This window comes from Barbus barbus (genome assembly GCF_936440315.1).
Source record: "Barbus barbus genome assembly, chromosome: 7".
Classification (NCBI taxonomy): Eukaryota; Metazoa; Chordata; class Actinopteri; order Cypriniformes; family Cyprinidae; genus Barbus; species Barbus barbus.
In genome coordinates, this window is record NC_136735.1 from 2,462,874 (window position 1) to 2,488,221 (window position 25,348).

The following is a 25,348-nucleotide window of genomic DNA, read 5'->3' on the forward strand; positions in this document are numbered from 1 at the left end:
TAGATAGATAGATAGATAGATAGATAGCTAGATAGATAGATAGATAGATAGATAGATGTTTCTTTGCACTCCGCTCATCCTAATCTGCTTTTATCATAACGCCATGTTTTTCAATCTAGAGAAAAGGAGCATGGCTTGCAGTTCTTAAGATAAAATAAAGAGTGTGAAATAATAAAATAGGCCTGATTACTTAAAATAATGTATGTTCTCAACATTTTGTGGACAAAATCCCCCGATCAGGAGCTGTCTGTGGGATATGAAAAAATTAAAAAAGGAAAGAAAATAAATAAGTCTCAACATGTAAACACAAACATTCAGTCATATGAATCAAATGAAATTAAGATCATTCAAGAGATTAACTGATTTGGTCTTTTTCCGATCTCGTTCTTCTCCCTTTTCCCATCACGTATCAGATCAGAAAGATATTTAAGAGTGTTTGCTGCGGTGAGAACTGCGGTGCGGCTCAGCCTCGTTTCTGCCGGAATTTGTTTTTATGCATTGACTAAAGGATTCAGTTTTAACTTAAGAGTGTTGTCTAATATTACATTTGTTAATATATTTTAGATGTGTTTATTGTATAATATATATTGTGTATTTTCAACTAAAGTACACTTGCTTATATATATTATTTTTCATGAAATGTTGTATTGATATTGGTAGACATTGATCAGTTTGTGATTAATGTGTTTTATTGTGTATCACCATCGGTCTGGTTTCAGGAACAGGAGTACAGCCTACTGACAAACAATAAAACAATATTACTTCCTTTTAGATAAACATTACAGTGTTGTCTTTGTTATGTCACATCATCATGCATGAGCCAGGATGTGTGAAATGTCATAATGTTCAGCTATGCCTCATGTTAGTGTTTTAATACCAAGTACATTCATACCAAAAACTTTTGTTTTTCATCTTAATGTCTATGATTCATGTTTATGTAGTACTGTTAGAAAATAGAAACATAAAGCAATAGTTCACCCAAGAAATGTCCCCAACCCGTATAGATTTATTTGTTCTGCTGAACATAATATATATATATATATACATGTGTGTGTGTGTGTTTTACATATATTGTCATACATCAGATTTTCATATGGAGCAGCCTGGATCTGTGTGATGTCAAATGGCCAAGAATCTGTGAACGGTTTGAGAAAGGGGTTTATCTGAGAAAGGGGTTATGATTTATTGATTTGTCAGGATAAAAAAAAAAGTATCACACTGCCAAGATATATTTCAGCTGCTTTATGTGACTGAACACACAGTATGAATGATAATTAAACTTACCATAGGAACTATATCAGAATATGTAAGTAGCATCTGTCACTATTTGCAGTTAGTGCAAACCTTTTAACAAATGCAACCAAAGTTGAAAAGACTAAATTCACAACTTGTGCTGATTATAGACAACATAAATGCCACTGATATCCACATATACTAGTGTTTTTAGTGTTTGTTTTTCAAATACTTGTTTTAAATCGTATGATTGACCATTTTAAAATTACATTTCCATGTATGTAAAAGACATATTTAACTAAACAAATACAGATTGAAATGTGAACAAAACAAAAGAGTGAATACAATCTGTGTGATATTTTCTGAAAAAAGTGACAGAGGTTATACATTCACACAAATTCATGACAACTGCACTATCTGGAAGGAATCTGATTGTTCAGTGCAAAATGAGTCTCTCCTGAAATGATGACTGGTGTAATGATTATTTCAGCAACATTTATAAAGCAGTTAACCATGAGAGACTATTGAATCACAATCAGTTCAGCTGTATGAAGACGATCGTCTCTGTAGTCCAATAAAAACCTGCATCATTCAGCTTGACTCTCAGTACTCTGTCATTACATTTACCACTTTACAAATCTACCTCAACAGACAAAAACAGCATATCAGATATTCACAAGTGCCCCTCTAAATCACAAGCACACACACTCAAGATTTTTATTTATTTATTTAGTGGAATCTTTGGCTCCAGATTGCAGGATATTCATATAAATGTGTTTAAAGAATTTGGACAATCTAGCAATCATAAAAAAACAATAATGTAAAGCAGCATTTCAGACATGTTTCTGAGACTGTCGCTGGATTATTTCAGACAGAGAAGAGATTGAAACAGATGCGTGACATGAGAGAAATTATGGACCTCAAACTTGTCCAGCAGCTCACTTTTATATTTACATAATAATCATACATTTTCATTAAGCAACACCAATATAAACAACAGCCATTCATCCAACATTTGATTAATAAAATAAATATTTGCATTGCATGTTATTTGACTGTCAAAGCTGCTGAGCAGGTCAGTGTAGGGAAATGTGTGTCTGTTGAGGAAATCTTTAGGTTTAGGTTTAGAGAAGGTGAGGAAACTGGCCCAGTACAAGATATACTTGACTTTTTACCTGCTTTTCTGTGATTTCTCAAGGTTGTATTTTTTTGGTACTGCTTTTGACATTTTTTACCATTGCACTTGTCTGTCCATTATGTTTTTCTTTACGACTATTGTAATTATCTTTATATTGGAATAAGTCAATCTAATATAAATCAGTTTCAGATGTTTCAAAATGTGACTGCCACCCAGAAATCTGATCATATCACGCCTGTATTTTGCTCTTTTATTTTAAAATTGTAGTTTTTGTTTTTAAAGCTCTGACCAGATCAGCTACTAAATATCTCTGTGAACTTTAAACCCAAATACATCTGTTACATCTCTGAGGTCTTCTGAACAATGATTGTTGATGGTCCTGTAATTTAGAAAACGTTAAGAGGTGACTGTGGTTTTTCAGTTGTTGAGCCAAAACTGTGGAATAGTCTCCCAGTTTCCCTCAGAATAGTTTTCTCAGAATCTGAATTTTAAATCTAAGTTAAAAGTCTATCTTTTTTCCCCAGGCATATAACTGTTCCTAAAGTTTGAGGTTTAATCACTTATAGATGTTTTGATGTACTCCTCTCTCTCAATACATTGTACACAGCAAAAAATCCAGGCTGAAATTAACTCTCCTGGGAGTACATGTGAGACCACACTCAAGAGTGTGAAAGTGTTAAAAAAAGAGTGTTAAATTAACACTGAAGCAGAGTTAAAGTTAATGAGGTAATTAAGAGATTCATTGAGTGGTGATTGACCTATTATTGAAGACACCTGATGTTAACGAGCAGAATCACCAAAGATGAAAATCACAATTTCTGTGTCACCATTATAGTGATCAGTGTTTGCTTTAGTTGTGCTCTTGACCCTTAAATTTTTTAAGTTAGATTTTGTTTGGATACTGTAACTGAGTTACAGTAGAGAGACAAACAAAAGGAAAAAAGAAGTCATGTGATGTTGGTAATGTTATTACATAACGATCATTTGATCTATATTGCCAAACTCATTCAGAATCTATAACAGTCAGATTTACCTTGTTGATTATACAAATCCTGTTATTCTACAGTATTCAATAATTAAAAGGGCTCCTTGAAAGTTGTTCTGGTAATTAAAAAAAAATAAAAAATCTTATTTTAGACACACACAGATATCAAGATTCAGTGTATGAATCTCAACAACGGTGACAAACAGCATAAACAGATCAACTCTAAACATTAGAAAACACCCAGAATGCACTGCAACATGCTTTTTTTGATTGTCACCGTTGTTGAGATTCACAGGTTGATCCTTGATGTTTGGGTGTCTAAATATTAGACACTTTCCAAAGATTTTTGAACAAACAACTTTCAGAAATCCCTCAGATTGTATTGAAAATGCTGGTAATCCTATGCTAATGAATCACAAGACTGCTATAATCAACAATTATCTAAATCAGAGATTTGGCTCTGAAAGAGTTCAGAGATTTAGGAAAAACAATACACATACATATATATATATATATACATATGCATATATTTTTTTCCTTTTTCTCTTTGCTTATCTGTCTGTCTGTTATAATTCTGTTATAACAGCAACGCAAAATCTAACTTTAAAAATATAAGGGTCAAGAGCACAACTAAAGCAAACACTGATCACTATAATGGTGACACAGAAATTGTGATTTTCTTCTTTAGTGATTCTGCTCGTCAACATCAGGTGTCTTCAATAATGGTCAATCACCACTCAATAAATCTCTTAATTAACTCATTAACTTTAACTCTGCTTCAGTGTTAATTTAACACTCTTATTTTAACACTTTCACACTCTTGAGTGTGGTCTCACATGTACTCCCAGGAGAGTTAATTTCACTCTGGATTTTTTGCTGTGTATGGTTCTGTCCAGCACACTGGTTGTTTTTACTGATGTTTTTATTGTGCTTTATAAATGATATTATATATCTCCGCACCACGGGGAGATGGTGGGCTGGACTCTGGGTCTGCAGTAGATCTGGCGAGATCATCCTCAGGAGAGACGGTGAGGGGCGATCCGTTTCATGCCTGAGCTCACTCCACGAAGGCGGCAAAATCCTCTCGAGGACCATCTTCGGACGACAGCGCTCTGCACGCAGTGTTCAGGTAGCTGGTGGCGTTAGCTAACAACAGGAACAGTCTTGTATGGTCCTCGAGAGATCGGTTCTGTGTAACTGTTTTGGTCAGTTCTTCTGTCACAATACACAGGAACACAGAACGAGGAGACACGGAGATAGCTTCAAATAACTTCTTTAATGACTCAAAAAGGCAAGGGCTGTCTGTAGACACACAAAGATGACAATTAAGAACCAACAAGGAAACATAGAAAGGACTGCACATAATATACTAACCTAAACTAGGGGCAGACAGGTGTGGGAATCAACTAATAATCAGACTAATCAGACACGAACACATGGGGAGCAAAAAAACTACAAAAACAGTTCATAATCCTGACAATGTGTAGGTTAAGGGATCTACAAATCTAAATAGTTTATTGTTAAAATGAGACACAAAAATAGACACAAATATATTTATGATCAGGGGTGGACTCGGGCCAAAAAGTGGCCCTGGACCTTTTGGCACAGAGCGGCCCACCAAACCTGGTCCGCAACACACCACACCATAAATGAGTGGCATATTCTTGACATTATAATTGGTCTTTTCTGGTGTCTATGACAAATAGTAAATCAGGTAACACTTTAGAATACTGTTTCTTACTTACTGCATAACTAATAAGGAATTATTGAAGAATTAAGAGGTAATGATTCATTAACACCTAACTCACTACTGTTAACTACTAAGGAAGATGTGTTAACTAATCAGTATTTAATACAATTTTATGATTGTGTTAAGTAACAGTTAGCTAAACAATAACTAATGTATTCTATCACACCTCCTCACTGTAAAACCGAACAAGTTAGGGTGACTCAAACAGTTTGAGTCACCCTAACTTGTTGGGTTTTACAGTGCAGTGTGGAATTTAAAACAGCTTAACTTGAAAGGGTCACTGACCACCAATTGTTTTTCAGTTACTGCTTTATTATTGGCTGCTTGATATTTTTGTTTAATGTAGATCCACAAAAGGGACAGGCAGGACAGGGACAGAGTTTTGGCCCAAAACCAGAATCCTGTTTTACTTATAAATTTGAAAAACAAGAAGATACTGTTTGTTTCAAACTGTAATTATTACTTTTTATATTCAGGTTTAAAGAGACATACGATAGATCAAAATGCTGTAAATGTACATTTTCTATTTATTTTTAGGTCATGGTCCGTTTTCTCATGTATTTGATGGTCTGGTTATTCCTGAAGCCAAAAGAATTAAAAAAATAAGAGGTAAGTGCCAGTGTGACATGAAATCTAATCAGAAGGATCTGCGGACAGTTTCTTCTCATATTGTTACATTAGGACATTCAGAACTCAAATTATGTATGTATATCTTGTAAATGTGCCTAATATAGTTTGGTAATGTATAAAATATGACTTTCAACCTGAGAGCTGCTTCTTTTTCTTAGGCCTGTTTGATGACATCCCTGAAAAGTGGAAGGTGAGCGCAAACACATTGCTCACAATGCAACTGGCTCTACATTAGGGATGTGCATCTCCATAACTGAGGCCGATGCGCATCTCGATGTATAGCCAACGATACGATACATTGAAGATTCGATGCAATACGATGCAATGGATTGCTTTTATTTCTTTGGTTCAGACAGATAGCAAATCATAAATTAACTTGTGTCTTCTGACTTCTAACAAGTTTACCAAATAGGCCAGGCTTATTTCAGTTAGTCTGGCTCACTGTCAAATGATTTGGTTCCATAAAGCAAATTTAACAAAGATCAAGCTCAGTCACTGTGGCTACTTCTGCTGGAAAGCTAACCTGGTTCAGAGCAGGCAAACTGTCAGGCTAAACTGAGCTCCTCTAACACTGAACAATAGGAACGCAATGATATTACCAATGACTCTCTCTCATACTATCATAGCCATGCAGTCTTTCTGTCTGGTAACAGCTGTACCTTTTATAGTTAGAACAGATAGCATTAGAACATTACAATCTAACATTGCTCTTTAAAGAAATTAACAATCACTAAACTAAAAGTTAAAATCACTGAATTAGAACTATATATTAACTGCTATAAGAAACACACATTGGCTGTGTCCAAATTCAGGGTCTGCATCCTCCTTAGGATCCTTCCTACCCGGTTGAAGGAGGAGGGATCCTCCGACGTCCGCAAAACCCGGAAGTCGGTGTTTGTGAATTTGGACAGCCTACCCTTCTTTCAGTTCCCTCCCTTACCTGTTGCTCATATCCTGTCGCCTAGCAACCGTGACAGCGCCAAGCAAGAAGCGGGAAAATGGACAAACAAAGAGTTATTCTCCTCATTTTAATTCTTTTGGAAGAAATGAAGCAATTAAATAAATTAAATACTTTCTTTGCTCGTTGTCGGAGAGTTTTTTATATCAGACTACAAGACAGTCACATCCAGGTAAGCCATTATAGCCTACTTTTATTTGTTTTTAAGTATTCTACTAATTTCTCCTACAAATTCATTGAGCCGAAGCATAAACTTTAGCTTGTTTTGTCAGAGAAACTCCTCTCCCACTCCGCTACCGCTCGCTTCGTCCGCCATTACGCTCTGCCGAAAAGAATTATGGGATAGGTAGGACGGGAAAGGATCCACCACACCCATCCTTCCAATTCGGGGAAAAGGAGGACGTATTTGTGGGCCGCATTTGAAGGATCCTACGAATTTGGACAGCCTTCGTCGCGGCGCTGTGACGTAACATCCTTCAAATGAGTACTCCGAAGGATGCAGACCCTGAATTTGGACACAGCCATTAACTCATCTGAGCTTATAGTAATTAGGATTGTATTAGCTTACATTTTATTTGCCCATTACAATAGTCCCTTTACAGTTACTGCTGTCATAAAATGATATTTGACTCAGAATTATTGCACTTCTTATGTTTACTGCGCATGTGTCCACTCGCTAAGCCCAACAGCAAAATCGATATATTTGCATGACTTTATAACATTTACAGATGAAAAATATACTCGTGACACGTCCTTTATGCACTGAGGAAAACACAACGTCTCAAATGCATTAAACAGCACAAATATATTCGCTGTTTGCCGTGGTGGATCGATTTGATCCATGATCGATATTAAGGGCTGCTTAAGAATAAGCGTGCACAAATTAGTAAGATTCTGTGAACTTTACATTGTCTTTTATAACCGCTTTAGTCCCGATTGATTTGTTAGGTTATTTTAAGTCAGGTTTTGGACTTTAATCCCCGCTTTTCCTCAGGTCTCTGTAGTGTTTTTGTGATTCGTCATATTCATATGCAGCGGTGACGAGAGAACGCACTTGAGAAACAGTTTTGAGAGGAGAAATCAATCTACATATAAAATATTGGTCACTTTCTAAACAACAAAAGTGTAGCGCATCCACTAGTAATTATATATAAATACAATTTTTTTACCGATGCAAAAATTCTAGAAACGATGCATCGCGATACAAATGCCTGTACCGAACGAATCGGTGAATCTTCCCATCCATACTCTACATATGTTTATGTATTTATCTCCATGTATTTACCAACAGCATGAGCATATGTCAGTTCAGATGTTCGATGATATTGTGAAGCTTCTGAAGGATGAGAATGAAGACGTGTTGAAAGTATGGACTGGATGATAAAGACGTCACCTTCATTAAAGAGTTAATCGAAGGAGCAAAAACTTCAGAGGTACATATTGATACTCCAGCTGTTTATGATGTGTTAATAAACTTGACACTTCACTATAATGAGGTCTGAAATTCTGACCTCATTATAGTGAAGCTGAGGTCTATATTTTAAATGTTAAGTCGGGTCCGGGTCAGGTATCAATCTATTACTTCGGGTCCCGGGTCTGTTTAGCATTGTGTGTAATACCCGAGTCGATTGGAGAACACCGCACCCGCCAGAGATCAGTGTCAGTGTCAGGTGTGTTTTGTAACTTGCAGTTTGTGCGGCCCACTTCATTCAAAAATTCTAATTACTATAATGTGCTGCAGCTCAGTGCAGCGGCTCAAAAGTGCTGGTCAATGTCAAAATATTTGAAAAAGCCAATCAAAGTGTAGAAGGCAGGATTTACTGTTCATAGACACTGAGCTGAGCGCGACTTGAATGCGAGCTGAGGTAAGATGAAAACAGCTAAACATGAGAGACAATTCAGCAATATTTGCCAACTTTTTTTTTTACGAAAAAATTAATAAAAATAAAATAAAATAGTTAAACGCCAGACATTCATTTTCAGGAATGAAAACTACTACTGACCTTCTTGAATTTCTCAGATTTTAATGCCATTTACGTTATTCGTCACAATGTAGACTGTACATAACAGAGCAGGTTTCAGCAGACGTGAGATAAGAGTTAATGTGTATCTCTATATAGGCTTTCTTCCGTGATTTCACGTGTCTAAGAAAATATTTAAAAATCTTTTAAAAAAATCATTCTCAATCTTACTGTAGAAGTTATTTGATCAAAATTACAGTAAAACAATAACATTCTGAAATATTACACTTAAAATACTGGTTTTCTATTTAGGATGTTTTAAAATGTAATTGATTTCTCTGATCAAAGCTGAATTTTCAGCATCATTACTCCAGTCTTCAGTGTCCCTTCAGAAATCATTCTAATGCTGCTGGTAACACTTTATAATAACGTCCAGTTATAAGTAATTTATAAGTGATTAGTTAATGATTAACTAATCGTTTACAAAACATTCATAAGCGATTAATAAGTGATATGCTAACAATTTGTGTATGTTTTGTTAATTCATTTAAAAGTCATTTACAAGTAATTAGCTAATGATGAACTAATCATTTACAAAACATGACTATACATTCACAAATGATTAAGTAATATGCTAACGATTTATAAATCTGTCTTAAGTTATCTTTATAAATAGCATCATGAAATAATTAAACAGATCCTTAATGGTTAATAGTTACTAGTTAATATATTATTAATCACTTATAAATCATATAACTGGACGTTATTATAAAGTGTTACCCAACATTGTTGAAGAAAAATATTAATTTATATTTTTTAAACTTACCCAAGACTGAATGGTATCACATTTTGCACAAAAAATATGAAGCAGCACAACAGTTTTCAACATTGATAATAATCAGAAATGTTTCTTGAGCAGTAAATCAGTATATTATAATGATTTCTGAAGGATCATGTGACACTGAAGACTGGAGAAATTAAGCTTTGATCACAGCAATCAACTATATTTTACTATATATTCACATAGAAGACACCTATTTTAAATTGTAACATTATATATTTCACAGTACTGTTTACTGTATTTTTCATCATCAAAATAATTGGTATACTCTTTTCCACAATTGGAGCTTTATTCCTTAAAATGCTAAATGTCAAGCTCCTGCAAAAGCACAAATACTGTTTATGACTGATAGAAAGGACCCATAAAAACAGTCCGCATTCTGCACTATTCCAGTCTTCTAGACGATACCGGAGCATCGTGTCATATGGACTGATAATATTGGTATTTAACTTTAGTGATATTAAACTGTCCCTCGTAAAAAAATTTTTCAAAATTGTTTACTATTTGTCATATACACCAGAAAAGACAATTTATTATGTAAAGAAGTATGCCACTCATTTATGGTGTGTTGCGGATCGGGTTTGGTGGGCCGCTCTGTGCCACTTTTCACAGTCCACTTTTTGGCCCCAGTCCACCCCTGGTGTCGGATCTGGGTGGTAGATTTAAGGCATTTCTAGGGTCTGCACGGGTCCGGGTCCTGCTTTCAAATAAAATAAGGGTCCGGGTTGGTTCTGTGCAGCACATTTAGGGTCTCTTTTGGTTCGGGTACGAATTTTGGACCTGTGAAGACCTGAATTACTTACAGCCTTTTCTTTTCTGTTCAGTGGACATGCGAGGGCAGAGATGAAGACAAATCCTTCCTGTATGAGATTGTGGCAAATAAGCAGAACGGTATTGATGTGGACAAATGGGACTATTTTGCACGGTAAATACTAGACATTTTACACAGATGCAAGAGCCGTTAATGTCATGTGACCAGAGGTGGAAAGTCCAGGGGCCAAAGAGTAAAAGTCCTGCTTTATTTTTGTTCCACCCATGAACTCAGCAGCTGATTTCACCAGAGGAGGAACCAAGACATTCCTTTCAAGTCACAAGCAAGTCTTCAAGTCATATCCCAAGTCCTCAAAGAGTTAAAGTTAATGAGATAATTAAGTGACTAATTAAATGATGATTGTGCATTAGTAATGAACACCTGATGTTATTGAGAATTACAGAGGATCAGATGTTGATGTTTTATTGGTTAAAAGGATGTCACCATCATGGAGATCAGTGTTTGCTTTAGTTGGGCTCTTGACCCTTGACTCTTGTGTTAGTTCTTTCTCTGAAGCAATGCGTGTGTTGTTGTAAAGCAGAGAGGTCAGTGCTATACAGTGGTCAGATAGTCACCATGAGTTGGTTTGATTATATTTAAATAACGTTTGTGTTTTTGTTTCATTTGTATGTTTAAGTTTTGCATAACCAACCCTGTGATGCTCCAGCACGCAACCAAAGTATTTCTCTAATAGTTACAGTGAATAAAGTTTAAATCTATGTAATGCATATAAAAATTTGAACTCCAGTACTTTTTAGACACTTACAGACATCAAGAACCAGCATATGAATCTCAAAAATGGTGACAATCAACAAAATGCTTCATGCTGCAATGCAATAATTAGTCACCACTGTTGAGAATCAGTGGTAAACAGGATTTTATTTTAAAAATTGAAGCATTGTGGTGGTATTTGCTTAATAGCATTTTTTTTTCTGTTCTTAAATTGTCAAATATAGTTAATAAACCAAACAGAGAAATACTAAAGCAAGAGAGATTTAAACCAAAATCTTTTCTCCATCAGAAGCATAAGACAATCTGCTATTTCAAGGTTTGATTCAACATTACATAAATGTTCGCTGTGAAACAATATTGCAATTACTTAGAAGCATTTTTTTTTTATTAAAGAAAGGCTCAAGAGCCCAACTAAAGCAAACACTGACCACAATTATGGTGGCAATTTGTTTTTCTTTTTTTTTCTTTTTTCTTCCAGTTGATTTCATCCAAGGCTGTGGCTGAAGTCAGTTGTAGTTCTTGTGTTTCTCTTTTCTTCAGTGATGTTGATTGTTAACATCGGGTGTTCATCACTAATGATCAATCATCACATAATTAGTCACTTAATTATCTCATTAACTTTAACTCTTTGAGGACTTGAGATATGACTTGAGACTTGCTTGTGACTTGAAAGTAATGTCTTGGTTCCTCCTCTGGTGAAATCAGCTGCTGAGTTCATGGGTGGAATAAACATATGGCAGGACTTTTACTTTCTGACCCCTGGACTTTACACTTCTGGCGAGAGGGTATGAGAAACAGCTCAGCTTTGGTTTAAAAGAGTTAAAAAATATTGTCCCAGTCATGACTTAATGGGGAAAAATAGAGCAGACACTGAACATGGTTGAAGCTTTCTAGAGCGCGTGCGCCGGCCGCCCGAGTTCACGTACAACTTCAAATGGAGTAAACTTTGAAAGGCTGCGCCAAAAAGGCTTTTTTTTTTATTATTGATTTCTTTAAATCAACCAATAAATTGTGTGAGATACAGGAAGGTAGAGTTGGTGGAAAGACCGTCTGTATAATGGACACTCCAGTACTATTTAACACAGCTATGAAAAAACATCAGCTGAAGGATGAAATAGAAACAAAATGTTTAGTTTGTCTGCTCCTGGTCGTCGTGTTTCTGCTGGTGCTCAAACTGAGAGTGAGATTCATAAAAGAGTGTGCAGATGACAAGATGACATGAAGTAGCCCAAGATTTGGTTCACTGAAAACAGATGAGCGCTAATAACTGACATACAGCTTCTGATCGGGGATTTTGTACAAAAAGTAGGACATTATTTGACTAATCAGGCCTATTTTATTATTTCACACTCTTTATTTTATCTTAAGCACCGCAAGCCATGCTCCTTTTCTCTAGATTGAAAAACATGGGCGTTATGATCATTTTGGTTAGAGCAGATTAGGATGAGTGGAGTGCAAAGAAATATGACAATAAATTTGATAATTAAAAAAAAATCTGCTGGATTGCCAAAGCATATTCATGCTGGATTTATTTTTACATTTTTGATTTACATCAGATGAGCAGAGATGAGCGCTACAGAGCATAACTTTTACATCTATTTAAACCGATTCAATTGGATGTAAAAAAAAAAAAAAAAAAAGGTGAATGTATTACCTGCAGCATCAACAAACTAAATATCCAACAAATCCAGATTTGATTTAAGGCAATTTTATCTTTAACAATAAACATCATCTATTTAATTCAGCTGTTATTAGTCTCTTTTTGATGATAAAATAATCAAAAATTGAGCATCTGATGTTATTTCAAGTTTTGTTTTATATTTTAGCATTTATAGCCCCCAAAACTTGTGAAGCTGCAGTACAAGCACCCAGAGCATTGAAATGATCACTTATTCTGAAGATGGACAAAATGTATGTGCATGAGACATTTTGAATGAACGCATCATGTGCACTGAAAAAAAATGATACATAGAATTTACTAATTTTTTTTAAGGTAAGTGGTTGCAATCAATTTATTTCAGCAACATTTAAATAATCAAATTTTGCTGATTAACTTTCAGTAAAGCTTGTTTATTTAAATTTCGCTAAAATAAATTGACTGCAACCACTTACCTTAAATAAAAAAATGTGTAAATTCAATGTATCATTTTCTTCAGGGTGGTCAGATAAAGAGATCAAGATTTTGCACATGAATCACAACAATGGTGACAATCAAAACAAACAAGCTTCATGCTGCAATGCATGATGGGTGGCTTCATAGAACAAACTCAACTTTAATTCCTGAGATTTTTTTGTTTTGTTTTGATTGTCACCGTTGTTGTGATTCATGCGCAAAATCTTGATGTCTATGTGTGACTACATGACAGGCTTTTCATCCGTAAATATATACACTTGTGTTCAGCTTGATCTTTACCACAAAAATTGTGCTTTTACAAACACGCTGTTACAGAAGCCTAAATGAAGAAGTATGAGGACCAAGATCACAACTAAAGCAAACACTGTCCACCACAATGGTGAATTCAAATGAAACAAATATCAACATTTAAACCTTATTATCAATAAAAGCTATAGATGTCTGACAGAAATAAAGTCAGTTTAATGAGTGAAGCTGTTGATGCTGTTTGTGGAGATGTTTGATCCTCCTCTGCTGAGATCTTCAGAGATTCATTGTCTTTGATTTGCAGTTGACTTTACCAAATGCTCAATCATCAGTTATTTGATCATTTAATTATCTCATAAACTTCAACACTGTTTCAGTGCAGATTCTTTTATGGTCATGATTTTTGGGCAATGTCTGTGAGTTGCTTTGCAATTACAATTGTAAATTACATTAAAATAACATGAGTTTAAATCTAATGCATCCTGAGAGAAATAATGGTTTAATAAAAGCTATGCCCAGTAAGAATAATTATAATAGCACAAAAGACAATGCAAGTAATGTAATCCTGAAAAACAGGATCTACTAGACCTGTCAGAAGTTAATTCTTTAAATGAAACGCCTACTTATACGATCACAAGCATTGTTCCACTGTCTATAAATATTGTAGAAGCATCAAGACAGCGAGCAATTCTAAGGTACGTTTTTCTAATGTCACTTAATTGTCACATGCATTTGTGTCTTATTTAAACTACTTTTTTAACATTTTATTTGGATGCTGTCAGTTTTCATGTCTGTTTCTTGTATGAGATTAATGATTATGCAGGTGTAAAAATCAGCAACCTATGCTTAAACAAATCAAGGCTTACATAAATATTTCTGACAAAATTAAAACTTTACGAAAAGCCTAATTTAAAGCATGAAATAAGTGTTTTGTTGTCCACAAACAGAGAAAACTTCAGTCAAGCAACGAAAGCGGGAAAGAGAAAAAACAGAAAAGTGAGCTCATAAATATGTTGTGTGTTCAGATGTCCAATAACAACATCTAAGATAATACTGTTGTATTCTAATATTTAATAAACCTTAAGGATGATTTAAATATGTTGTCCCTTCTTTAACCACTCTGCGTCTTTATTTTTCAGTGACACAACTGACCATTGTAGTCTCATCATGCGCGTTATTCAGACAAGAGACAGGGTATACCTACCCTACAGGAGTTGCTTTTCCATTGGTCAAGGTAGCAGCAAATCCTATGTGTCAATAATGCATTTACTTTTACCTTGTAGATCCAGTTTGGAAATGAAAAGGTCATTTGGAATTCATTACTATTATTATTAAACATTTGCCGTTTTTTTTCCATATGAATCTATTTTCACTGAGACTGCTTTTGTTTATCTGAAACAAATGAATACTGTAACAGTTAAATTTAGCAAGAATATTAAGTCACCTATTTTTTTTTTTTTTTTTTTGATATAACTATTTATTGTGTATGGTGCATTCAGTGTTTTTCACTCTGCTCTAGGCTCTGAAAATGGTGAATCGACGTTTGAGTGAGCTGCTGGCACCACCCATTCAAGAGAGGTTCAGAGTTGTGTTGATCCCTAGCAGCAGGCAGGACATGGATCATCTACAAAGAAGCATCGCAAACTACAGTAAGAGTAGAGGAGCGCTTTATTTATACAGTAACTTGAAAGAAGTTCACCAAAATTGTATTTTCTTGCATGGAACACAATGAATAATTGTGAATAATGAAAAATGTTGAAAGTTATTTTTCTCATACAATAAATGCATGCAGTGACCATGGGATGTCAAACTAGAGATTACATTTCAGATTGTTATTCACATTAAGATATGTGACCCTGGACCACAAAACCAGTCATAAGGGTCAAATCGAAATTGAGATGTATACATCATATGAAAGCTGAATAAATAGGCTCTCCATTTATGTATGATTTGTTAGGATAGGACAATATTTGGCTGAGATACAACTATTTGAAAATATGGAATCTGAAGGTGAAAAAAAAAATCTAAATATTGAGAAAATCACCTTTAAAGTTGTCCAAATGAAGTTCTTAGCCATGCATATTACTAATCAAAAATGAAGTTTTGATATATTTGCAGTCTGAAATTTACTAAATATCTTCATGGAATAGGATCTTTATTTAATATCCTAATGATTTTTGGCACAAAATAAAAATCATAGTTAGCTAACGATGCTTTTGGGAAACACACCCCTGGTTAGTAATGAGTTAAGATGGAGATGTTGTTTGTGGAGTTGTTTAATTATCTTCTGCTGAGATTTCGAGAGATTTAATGTCTTCTTTATTTCAGTTGATTTAATCTGTGGCTGAAGTCAGTTGTAGTTCTTGTGTTTCTCTTTTCTTCAGTGATGTTGATTGTTAACAGCAGGTGTTCATCACTAATGCTCAATCATCATTTAATTAATCACTTAATTATCTCATTAACTTTAACTCTGCTTCAGTGTTAATTTAACTCTATATAGAGTGGGACCAAATGTTCTCTGAATAGAGTTAATTTTACTCTGGGGAGTTTACTGTGTACAATGTATTTTTGGCTATTGCTACAAATATACCCCAGCGACTTAAAACTGGTTTTGTGGTCCAGGGTCACATATCTCATGAGTCTGCTAAATGCTCAAAATATTTAATTTGTTTGAGAAGGGCGAACTTAAATTTAACAAAGGCAGCAGCTATTTGCACTATGTTAAAATAGCATGAGTTTCTGCTATTTATACACTACTTATTGCAAATAGGGGCAATTATCTGCACCTCAGTATTGTAGTACATTATAAAACAGTACGTAATAATAACTTATTGTGTGTAAATTATAGTGTCACCTTATTGTGACAAACCCCTCCCTACACCCTACCTAACCATACCCGATACATTATTTCAAATTTTTGATTATTCTCAAATTTTTGAAAATAAATGCCTTTCTGATGCGATATGAGATTTAAAAAGGGAGAAAAAAAGTTTGGCAAAAGGCAGGATTGTACTCGGGTCGATCATGTCAAAACGCACACGCCTTACCATTCTTGATCACACAAACATCAAGAATCAGCTTGTCGAGGAACACTTGCTTACAACAGCCAGAGAAAAAGATTAAGAAAAAAAAAATAACAAGAGCCCAACTAAAGCAGACACTGATCTCTAACATGGTTACTTCAAATGAAAATAACAACATCTAAACGGTCCGTGTACGTTTTGATAGTTTGTTTTCCAATTTGAAACGAAATAAGCAGAAACGAGAAAACGGCACCTTTATTCGTTTTTTCGTTTTTTTGAAAAAAACGAAAAAAGGAGATTTCGGCTTGATTTTTCGTTTTTTAGTTCAGAGGCATAAAACGAATAAATGACTTCAAAATTCGTTTTCCACATGTGGGCGGTCCTTAGACGCCCCCCTTCCGCCGATTGGTCAAGCAAATCTGAGCATGTGACGTCATCAGTAGTCGCTCAGGTCTGTTCAACAAAATAATAGTCCTCTAACGTTACTATGGCTACCGATTCTTAAACTGTACAGGGCAGGTCCTGTTGGGCTTTCTTCTGTGCAACTTTACGCGTTTCACAGAAATCTTTACATCAGACATATTAAATATTAGTCTGCCACCAGCCCGTTTTATTTAGCTGTGCAGAGTTAAATCTGTGTGGTGAAGCTGCGCTAGACAGCGCCGAGCGAGAGAGGATCACTGACCAGTGTTCAGTCAGCAGTCAGAACTTGGGTACCTATAATGGTGAAATACATTTTTACTGAAAATGACCCGCGAGTATGATTGACAGGACGATAGCGGAGGCAATTAAAAGCGCAATATAACTTCTGTTAACAAAAACATAATTTTTTTTTTTTAATAAAGTGGCTTTGTCTTTGTTTTAATCAAATAATTGTGAACCACAAACCGAGCCTTCGTTTTAAAGGGCGATTTCCAAATATATTTTATTTATTTGTTATAATATGGGTATTTTATGTCACCCGTCTTATTAGTTTGATTATAGTAGGCTATACGCAAGTTAATTTATTGTACTATTTTACTGTTGTTTTTTAATTAACAATATATCATAACAATTTATAAAGATCAAAATCTACAGAAGAGATTAACAAATAACATTGGTGTTGTCATAAGTTAACTAATCAATGGGAAAATTTCCTCACCGGCACAACCCTATTCTTAAAGTTGGCTACATGTTACAGATTTAATGTTGAGCACAATGTTAAAGGCTTCTTAAATACCATTACACTCGGTTGAAGAGTCAAGAAGGATGTGTTAATTTACTGTAGATTTCAATCTGTCATTAGTTGGTGACCCGGTGTAATTATAATAGCATAAATAAAAACAAATACACGTAATAGGCTATGTATGCCAATAGGCAAAACACATCTGCTTTTCCTCTAGATCACTTTGAAGCCCGTTTCCGCCAATGAATAAAAAATAAAACAAGGTCATTGCGACTTTTTATCTCACAATTCTGACTTTATAACTCGCAATTCTGAGATATAAACTCGCAATTCTGACTTTATAACTCGCAATTCTGACTTTTTTTCTCACAATTGCGAGTTTATATCTCACAACTATGACTTTCTCGCACCATAGCAAACCACTCTCCGTGTAAGGCTTTGCAGTACTTTGTTAAATTTGCTATATTTGAACTATATATTGAACTAGATGAATGTTGCGTCCGAATATGATTTTTGAACAAACATAAAAATGACTCATTATTCTTTATTTCTGTGTTTTGCGCTCGCGGTTGGACAGTACCATTACCGCCGGGCTTTCAGACACAACATTCTTCATTTCTTTATAGTTCTGAGTTTGAGGCAGCTTCTATCAGCTGTTATTTTAATAACAGCTGTCAAGTAAAGAGTGTATTATTGTAACACGAGAGTGGATATATATGAATGCACGCAGGTGGATTTCCTTCACTCTCCATAAAGCGCGCTTTCATCTCTATGTTCTTGCTATAGAATTATCTTATCTCCTGTATTTAATGTTGTAAGATATCGACCAAGCAAGACATCCCCAATGAAAATTATAAATAAATTATAAATAAATGAAAATTATTTAGTCAATTATATGAAGAGTTCAGATGCAAAAGCGTAAATCAATGCCATCTGCAATTTTCTTCTAAAATTAGTATTTTTCGTTTATATTCAGTTATTTTACTTTAATGACAATGAAAAGAACCTACCTGAGAAAAATGCTCATTTTAGAAGAAAATTTCAGATGGCACTTAGAGGCTTTTGCATCTGAACTCTTCAGACTACAGGCCTATAATATTATCGTTGCTATAGACAATAATAATATAAGTTGGTCTCGTCAGTTCTGGCTGTAAACTAAAATCTTAGAAGCATATTCAGAAAAACGTTTATGAAAATGTCCAAACACAGGAAGCCTATATTCCAGATAAATGCAATCTAATTCAGGGGTGCAAAATTCAGTTGCTTGAGGACCACAGCCCTGCAGAATTTAGTTCCAACCCTGCTCAAAAACACTGTTTTTTATTTTTAATTTTTTTTATTCAGATTTATAGCTGAACCGTGTGTATTTGGGTTGATGCTTAACTTTGCAGTAGCTATAAATGAAGTATGAATGAAGTATTATGCTCTCGAAGGACAGTCGGATTCTGCTGTACCAGCATTGCGAGTTATAAAGTCAGAATTGCGAGTTATAAAGTCAGAATTGCGAGTTATAAAGTCAGAATTGCGAGTTATAAAGTCAGAATTGCGAGTTTATATCTCAGAATTGCGAGTTATAAAGTCAGAATTGCGAGTTATAAAGTCAGAATTGCGAGTTATAAAGTCAGAATTGCGAGTTATAAAGTCAGAATTGCGAGTTATAAAGTCAGAATTGCGAGTTTATATCTCAGAATTGCGAGTTATAAAGTCAGAATTGCGAGTTATAAAGTCAGAATTGCGAGTTATAAAGTCAGAATTGCGAGTTATAAAGTCAGAATTGCGAGTTTATATCTCAGAATTGCGAGTTATAAAGTCAGAATTGTGAGAAAAAAAGTCCGAATTGTGAGATAAAAAGTCGCAATGACCTTGTTTTATTTTTTATTCATTGGCGGAAACGGGCTTCAAAGTGATCTAGAGGAAAAGCAGATGTGTTTTGCCTATTGGCATACATAGCCTATTACGTGTATTTGTTTTTATTTATGCTATTATAATTACACCGGGTCACCAACTAATGACAGATTGAAATCTACAGTAAATTTAACATCCTTCTTGACTCTTCAACCGAGTGTAATGGTATTTAAGAAGCCTTTAACATTATGTGCTCAACATTAAATCTGTAACATGTAGCCAACATTAAGAATAGGGTTGTGCCGGTGAGGAAATTTTCCCATTGATTAGTTAACTTATGACAACACCAATGTTATTTGTTAATCTCTTCTGTAGATTTTGATCTTTATAAATTGTTATGATATATTGTTAATTAAAAAAACAACAGTAAAATAGTACAATAAAAAAACTCGCGTATAGCCTACTATAATCAAACTAATAAGACGGGTGACATAAAATACCCATATTATAACAAATAAATAAAATATATTTGGAAATCGCCCTTTAAAACGAAGTCTCGGTTTGTGGTTCACAATTATTTGATTAAAACAAAGACAAAGCCACTTTATTAAAAAAAAAAATTATGTTTTTGTTAACAGAAGTTATATTGCGCTTTTAATTGCCTCCGCTATCGTCCTGTCAATCATACTCGCGGGTCATTTTCAGTAAAAATGTATTTCACCATCATAGGTACCCAAGTTCTGACTGCTGACTGAACACTGGTCAGTGATCCTCTCTCGCTCGGCGCTGTCTAGCACAGCTTCACCACACAGATTTAACTCTGCACAGCTAAATAAAACGGGCTGGTGGCAGACTAATATTTAATATGTCTGATGTAAAGATTTCTGTGAAACGCGTAAAGTTGCACAGAAGAAAGCCCAACAGGACCTGCCCTGTACAGTTTAAGAATCGGTAGCCATAGTAACGTTAGAGGACTATTATTTTGTTGAACAGACCTGAGCGACTACTGATGACGTCACATGCTCAGATTTGCTTGACCAATCGGCGGAAGGGGGGCGTCTAAGGACCGCCCACATGTGGAAAACGAATTTTGAAGTCATGTATTCGTTTTATGCCTCTGAACTAAAAAACGAAAAATCAAGCCGAAATCTCCTTTTTTCGTTTTTTTCAAAAAAACGAAAAAACGAATAAAGGTGCCGTTTTCTCGTTTCTGCTTATTTCGTTTCAAATTGGAAAACAAACTATCAAAACGTACACGGACCATCTAAACCTTAATTAATTCTCAATAAGATCTTCTGTAGATGTCTGACAGAAATAAAGTCAGTCTGGTTATTAATAAGCGGAGCTGGTGATGCTGTTTGTGGGGTTGTTTAGATCTTGAGATTTAATGTATTTTATTTCAGTTGATTTCAGTTAGTTGTTGTTCTTGTGTTTCTCTTTCTGTCAGTGATTCTGGTTGTTAACAGCAGGTGTTCATCACTAATGCTCAATCAGCACTTAATTAATCACTTAATTACTTAGTGAACTCAGCTGAAATAAGTTCAGAGTACTCATAATTGTCAGTTTTAAAAACTTAAATGGTTTAAGACAATCAGTTTCCTCAAACAGTTGGAGTTACCCTAACTAGTTGGGTTTTGCAGTGTTGTTTAGGGTTCTACTAATAAAAAAATGTAAGTTGATATTACAAGCCAGTTTTAAGTTAAATGTATGAATTAGCTTACTTAAATATTTCAAGTTAAGAACAATTCAAATGTGTGAGTACAAAATACAAATCTTCCAGTTCTGCTTGCTTAAACTTTGAATTTCTTAACTTAATTTTGATGTAAATGTTCAACTAAATGTTTTTTGAGTTTTGCCAAATTATGCAGGTTTACAGTGTGTCTATTCAAATAAAGATGGGTTTGGAATGACATGAATGTATAAGCATAATGATGACAAATAATGACAGAATGTTCTTTTTTCTGAACCTTCAAGCTGTAGACCCTAAAGAAACTAATTTTAGTATTAACATGAATAAAATAAGATGTAATTTTATTCTACTACAATGTTGTGATGCTGTCTGTACAGAGCTGAATGTTGGGGAAGATCTGATTGTTGAGATTGCTGATGAAAAACCCCTCATTGAACAGCTTGAGGAGTTCAAGCCTGTTCTCTACCTTTCCACAAACGCACAGAATGTGAGAGAGGCCATCAGAAAAGGTGATGCTTCAAGTTTTGTCATTGGGTGCATGAAGTTATTTCAGTATAAAATACAACATAAATGTTACTTCTATAAAACTTCTATAACTTTTAAATGAGCCATTCTTGTTCAGGATTCGGAGCAGCCATTATGTTCCAGAGAGATCACCATGAGCACAGTGATGAAGTGTTACGCGTGGCCTTTGATGGTGATGGAGTCCTGTTTTCAGATGAGTCAGAGAAAGTCACCAAAGAGAAAGGTCTAGATGCTTTCAAAGAAAATGAGCTTAACAATGAGCAAAAACCTTTAGCACTGGTAAGGCTATTTGTCTGAAACCACTTATTAGTACAGCTAAATCTCAGATGTGTTGGCCCTTGTTGTATTTCACATTCACAAAGCACACATCCCAGATTCAAAGGAAGCTTCGAATGAAAATTTAACTGTAAAAGTGCGTCTACTCTACACACATTGAGAGTTTAAAGTTGAAACTGTTTGTGATAAACGCATACCACATATGCTATAATCAGTCATATAAACTGTTATAGGCCTATGCCTTAAAATAAGCTTTTTCATTTAACACACTTCAAAATAATGAAATAATTGTCTCTCTCTCTCTCTTTCTAAAATAATGAAATTAAAAAATGTGTTAATCTATTTTGCAGGGTCCTCTTATCGAGTTTTTTAAAGCATTGGAACGTCTCGATAAGAAGTTCATTGAAAGAAAACAAAATAGTCCAATTCGTACCTACTTGGTAACATCACGCGGCACAGCAAGTCCTGCATTAAGAGTCCTACGGACTCTTCAGAAGAACAATCTGGAGATAAATGAGGCACACTTTCTGAGTGGTGCCAAGAAGGGGCCTGTGCTGAAAGCAATCAAGCCTCACATATTCTTTGATGACCAGATGCCACATGTTGATGGAGCCCTTCAAAATGGGGTTATTGGTGCTCATGTACCCTATGGTGTGAGCAATGAGTGAGAATAAAACCTAGTCTTAATTGTAAATGGGCAACATGATTTATAATGCTTGGAAATTTAATATGGCTATTGTTTCCACTCGTGTTTCTTTAGGCTTAAATTGTAAATTAAATTAAGGCAAATGCTGATTTTAAGGAATTGTTGAGCTGGTGATTATATATTAATGGTGAAATAATCAATAAATCATTACCTAAATGTATTTTTCCTTTGTCCTGGATTCTTATTACAGTGCGTGCATAATTATTAGGCAAGTTAATATTCTGATCGTGTTTTTATCCAAGCACATTTTACCAATTCCAAACCTCATCGATCTTAATAACTACTATTAATTTTGTATTTAATCATTTATCATTGATATATAATTGTCCATGAAGGCTGGAAGTGAATATTTTTGTGTGCATAATTAAGTAGATTTTCTTTTACAGATAAAATGAGCCAAAAAAAGAGATTTAACTCATACTGAAAGTCAAAAATTATGAAATGCCCATGAGAAGGATGCAATACTATGATGAACCTAAGATGGCGGCGCGCGCAGTCGCAGCAGCTTCTCTCTCTCCCGACAAACCGGTGTTTTCGTGTTTTTTGTCTTGTAAGTCGCAATGTTTTTGCACATCTTCGTCTCGTCTACCTGTCTTTAAGCGCGCATACAGTCGTGAGTTTCTGCTCGAGGTCGGCAGAACCACATTTTTAGAGTTAAACTCCGCGCACACTGAAGAGCTGCGGGACCTCGGTCTGCTCCGAAGGCCTTCTCCATCACCGACCCCCACTACTGCATCTCGCCCACAGCGGAGGCGCTACAAGCGGCGTGAGAGGAAGCAGAAGAGGGGTAAGCGCGGAGGTATCCGAGCTAGGCTAGCGGCCAACCCACACAAGCCAGCTATCCCCACCATCGTACTGGCGAACGTACGCTCTTTGGACAATAAACTGGACTACATCCGACTACTCCGCTCGACTCAGAGGACTGTAAGAGACTGTTGTGTTTTTGTGTTTACGGAAACATGGCTTAACAACAGCGTACCGGACTGCGCCATACAGCTTGACCAGCTAACATGCTATCGAGCTGACAGAGCTCTCGTCGAGGGAGGTAAGATCCGCGGCGGCGGGCTTTGTGTTTACATCAATGATGCGTGGTGTCGCGACGCTGTTGTGGTCTGCAAACACTGCTCACCCCTGGTGGAGTTTATGATTATTAAGTGCCGGCCGTTCTATCTACCGAGGGAATATTCAGCCATACTGCTCGTTGCTGTATACATCCCTCCCAGCTCCAGCAACAACCACAGGAGTGAGGCACTAAATGATCTGTACCAGCACACCAGTGAGCAGCAGACAGCCCACCCAGATGCTTTTCTTATCTTGGCTGGGGATTTCAATCACGCAGACTTAAAGAGTGTGTTCCCAAAAATTCACCAACACATAGACTTTCCAACAAGGGGAAAAAACACTCTGGACTTTGTTTACACCACCCAGAGAGGAGCTTACAAGGCCCTCCCCCTCCCCCACCTCGGAGCCTCAGACCACATCACTGTCATGCTAATGCCTGCATACAGACCGCTCGTTAAAGTCACCAAACCAGTTCACAAACAGATTCAAGTGTGGCCGGAAGGATCGTCAGAGGCACTTCAAGACTGCTTTGACACCACTGACTGGAATATGTTTAAACAGGCTGCCACATACAACAATACTACAGACCTCCAAGAGTACTCAGAGACTGTTACTGCCTACATCTCCAAGTGCATTGATGATGTAACGGTCACAAAGTCCATCACTGTCCGGGCCAACCAGAAGCCGTGGATGACAGGGGAGGTCTACAGACTTCTGAAGGCTCGCAACGCTGCCTTTAGAGCTGGAGATGAGGAGGGCCTGAAGACAGCTAGGGCCAACCTATCCCGCGGCATCAAAGAGGCCAAGAGACAGTACTCCAGGAGGATAGCCCATCGTTTCAGCGACAGCAGAGACACGCGGAGCCTGTGGCAGGGGATACAGACCATTACGGATTACAAGCCCCCACCACAGACCTGTGACAACACCATCCCCCTGCTGAACGAGCTGAATGCCTTCTTTGCTCGCTTTGAGGCACAAAACAGCACCACTGCACAGAAGACTCCACCTCCTCCCGGCGACCAGGTGATGACGCTGTCCCCGGACAGTGTGAGGAGATCCCTCAGCAGGATCAATGCACGCAAAGCTCCGGGTCCTGACAACATTCCTGGGCGTGTACTGAGAGACTGTGCAGTGGAACTCACTGAGGTCTTCACAGACATCTTCAACATCTCACTAAATCAGGCTGTTGTCCCCACATGCTTCAAAGCTACCACCATCATTCCAGTCCCTAAGAAGTCATCTCCATCCTGCTTCAATGACTACCGTCCAATAGCACTCACTCCCATCCTCATGAAGTGCTTTGAACGGCTAGTCTTGCACCACATCAAGTCTGTCCTCCCCCCCTCCCTGGACCCCTTCCAGTTTGCATATAGGTCCAACCGCTCGACCGATGATGCCATCACCACTGCCCTCCACCCAGCCCTCACACATCTGGAGAAAAAAGACTCATATGTCAGGATGCTGTTCATAGACTTCAGTTCAGCATTCAACACAATCATCCCTCAACAGCTCACTCACAAACTGGTCCAGCTGGGGCTCAGCACCTCTCTGTGCAACTGGCTGTTGGACTTCCTGACCGGGAGACCTCAAGCAGTACGGGTCGGCAGTAACACATCCAGCACCATCACACTGAACAC

At 36.3% G+C, this 25,348-nt stretch overlaps 1 protein-coding gene across 1 annotated transcript; it reads left to right on the top strand.

Annotated features, from left to right (window-relative positions):
• Window positions 1-14,075: 14,075 nt before the first annotated feature.
• Window positions 14,076-22,808, top strand: LOC306872928 (cytosolic 5'-nucleotidase 1A-like). Its single transcript, XM_079421863.1, has 7 exons — window positions 14,076-14,114; window positions 14,367-14,415; window positions 14,559-14,653; window positions 14,939-15,068; window positions 21,520-21,651; window positions 21,765-21,946; window positions 22,294-22,808. Coding segments are annotated over exons 2-7 (858 nt in total). The 5' UTR covers window positions 14,076-14,114; window positions 14,367-14,414; the 3' UTR covers window positions 22,612-22,808.
• The last annotated feature ends 2,540 nt before the right edge of the window (window positions 22,809-25,348 follow it).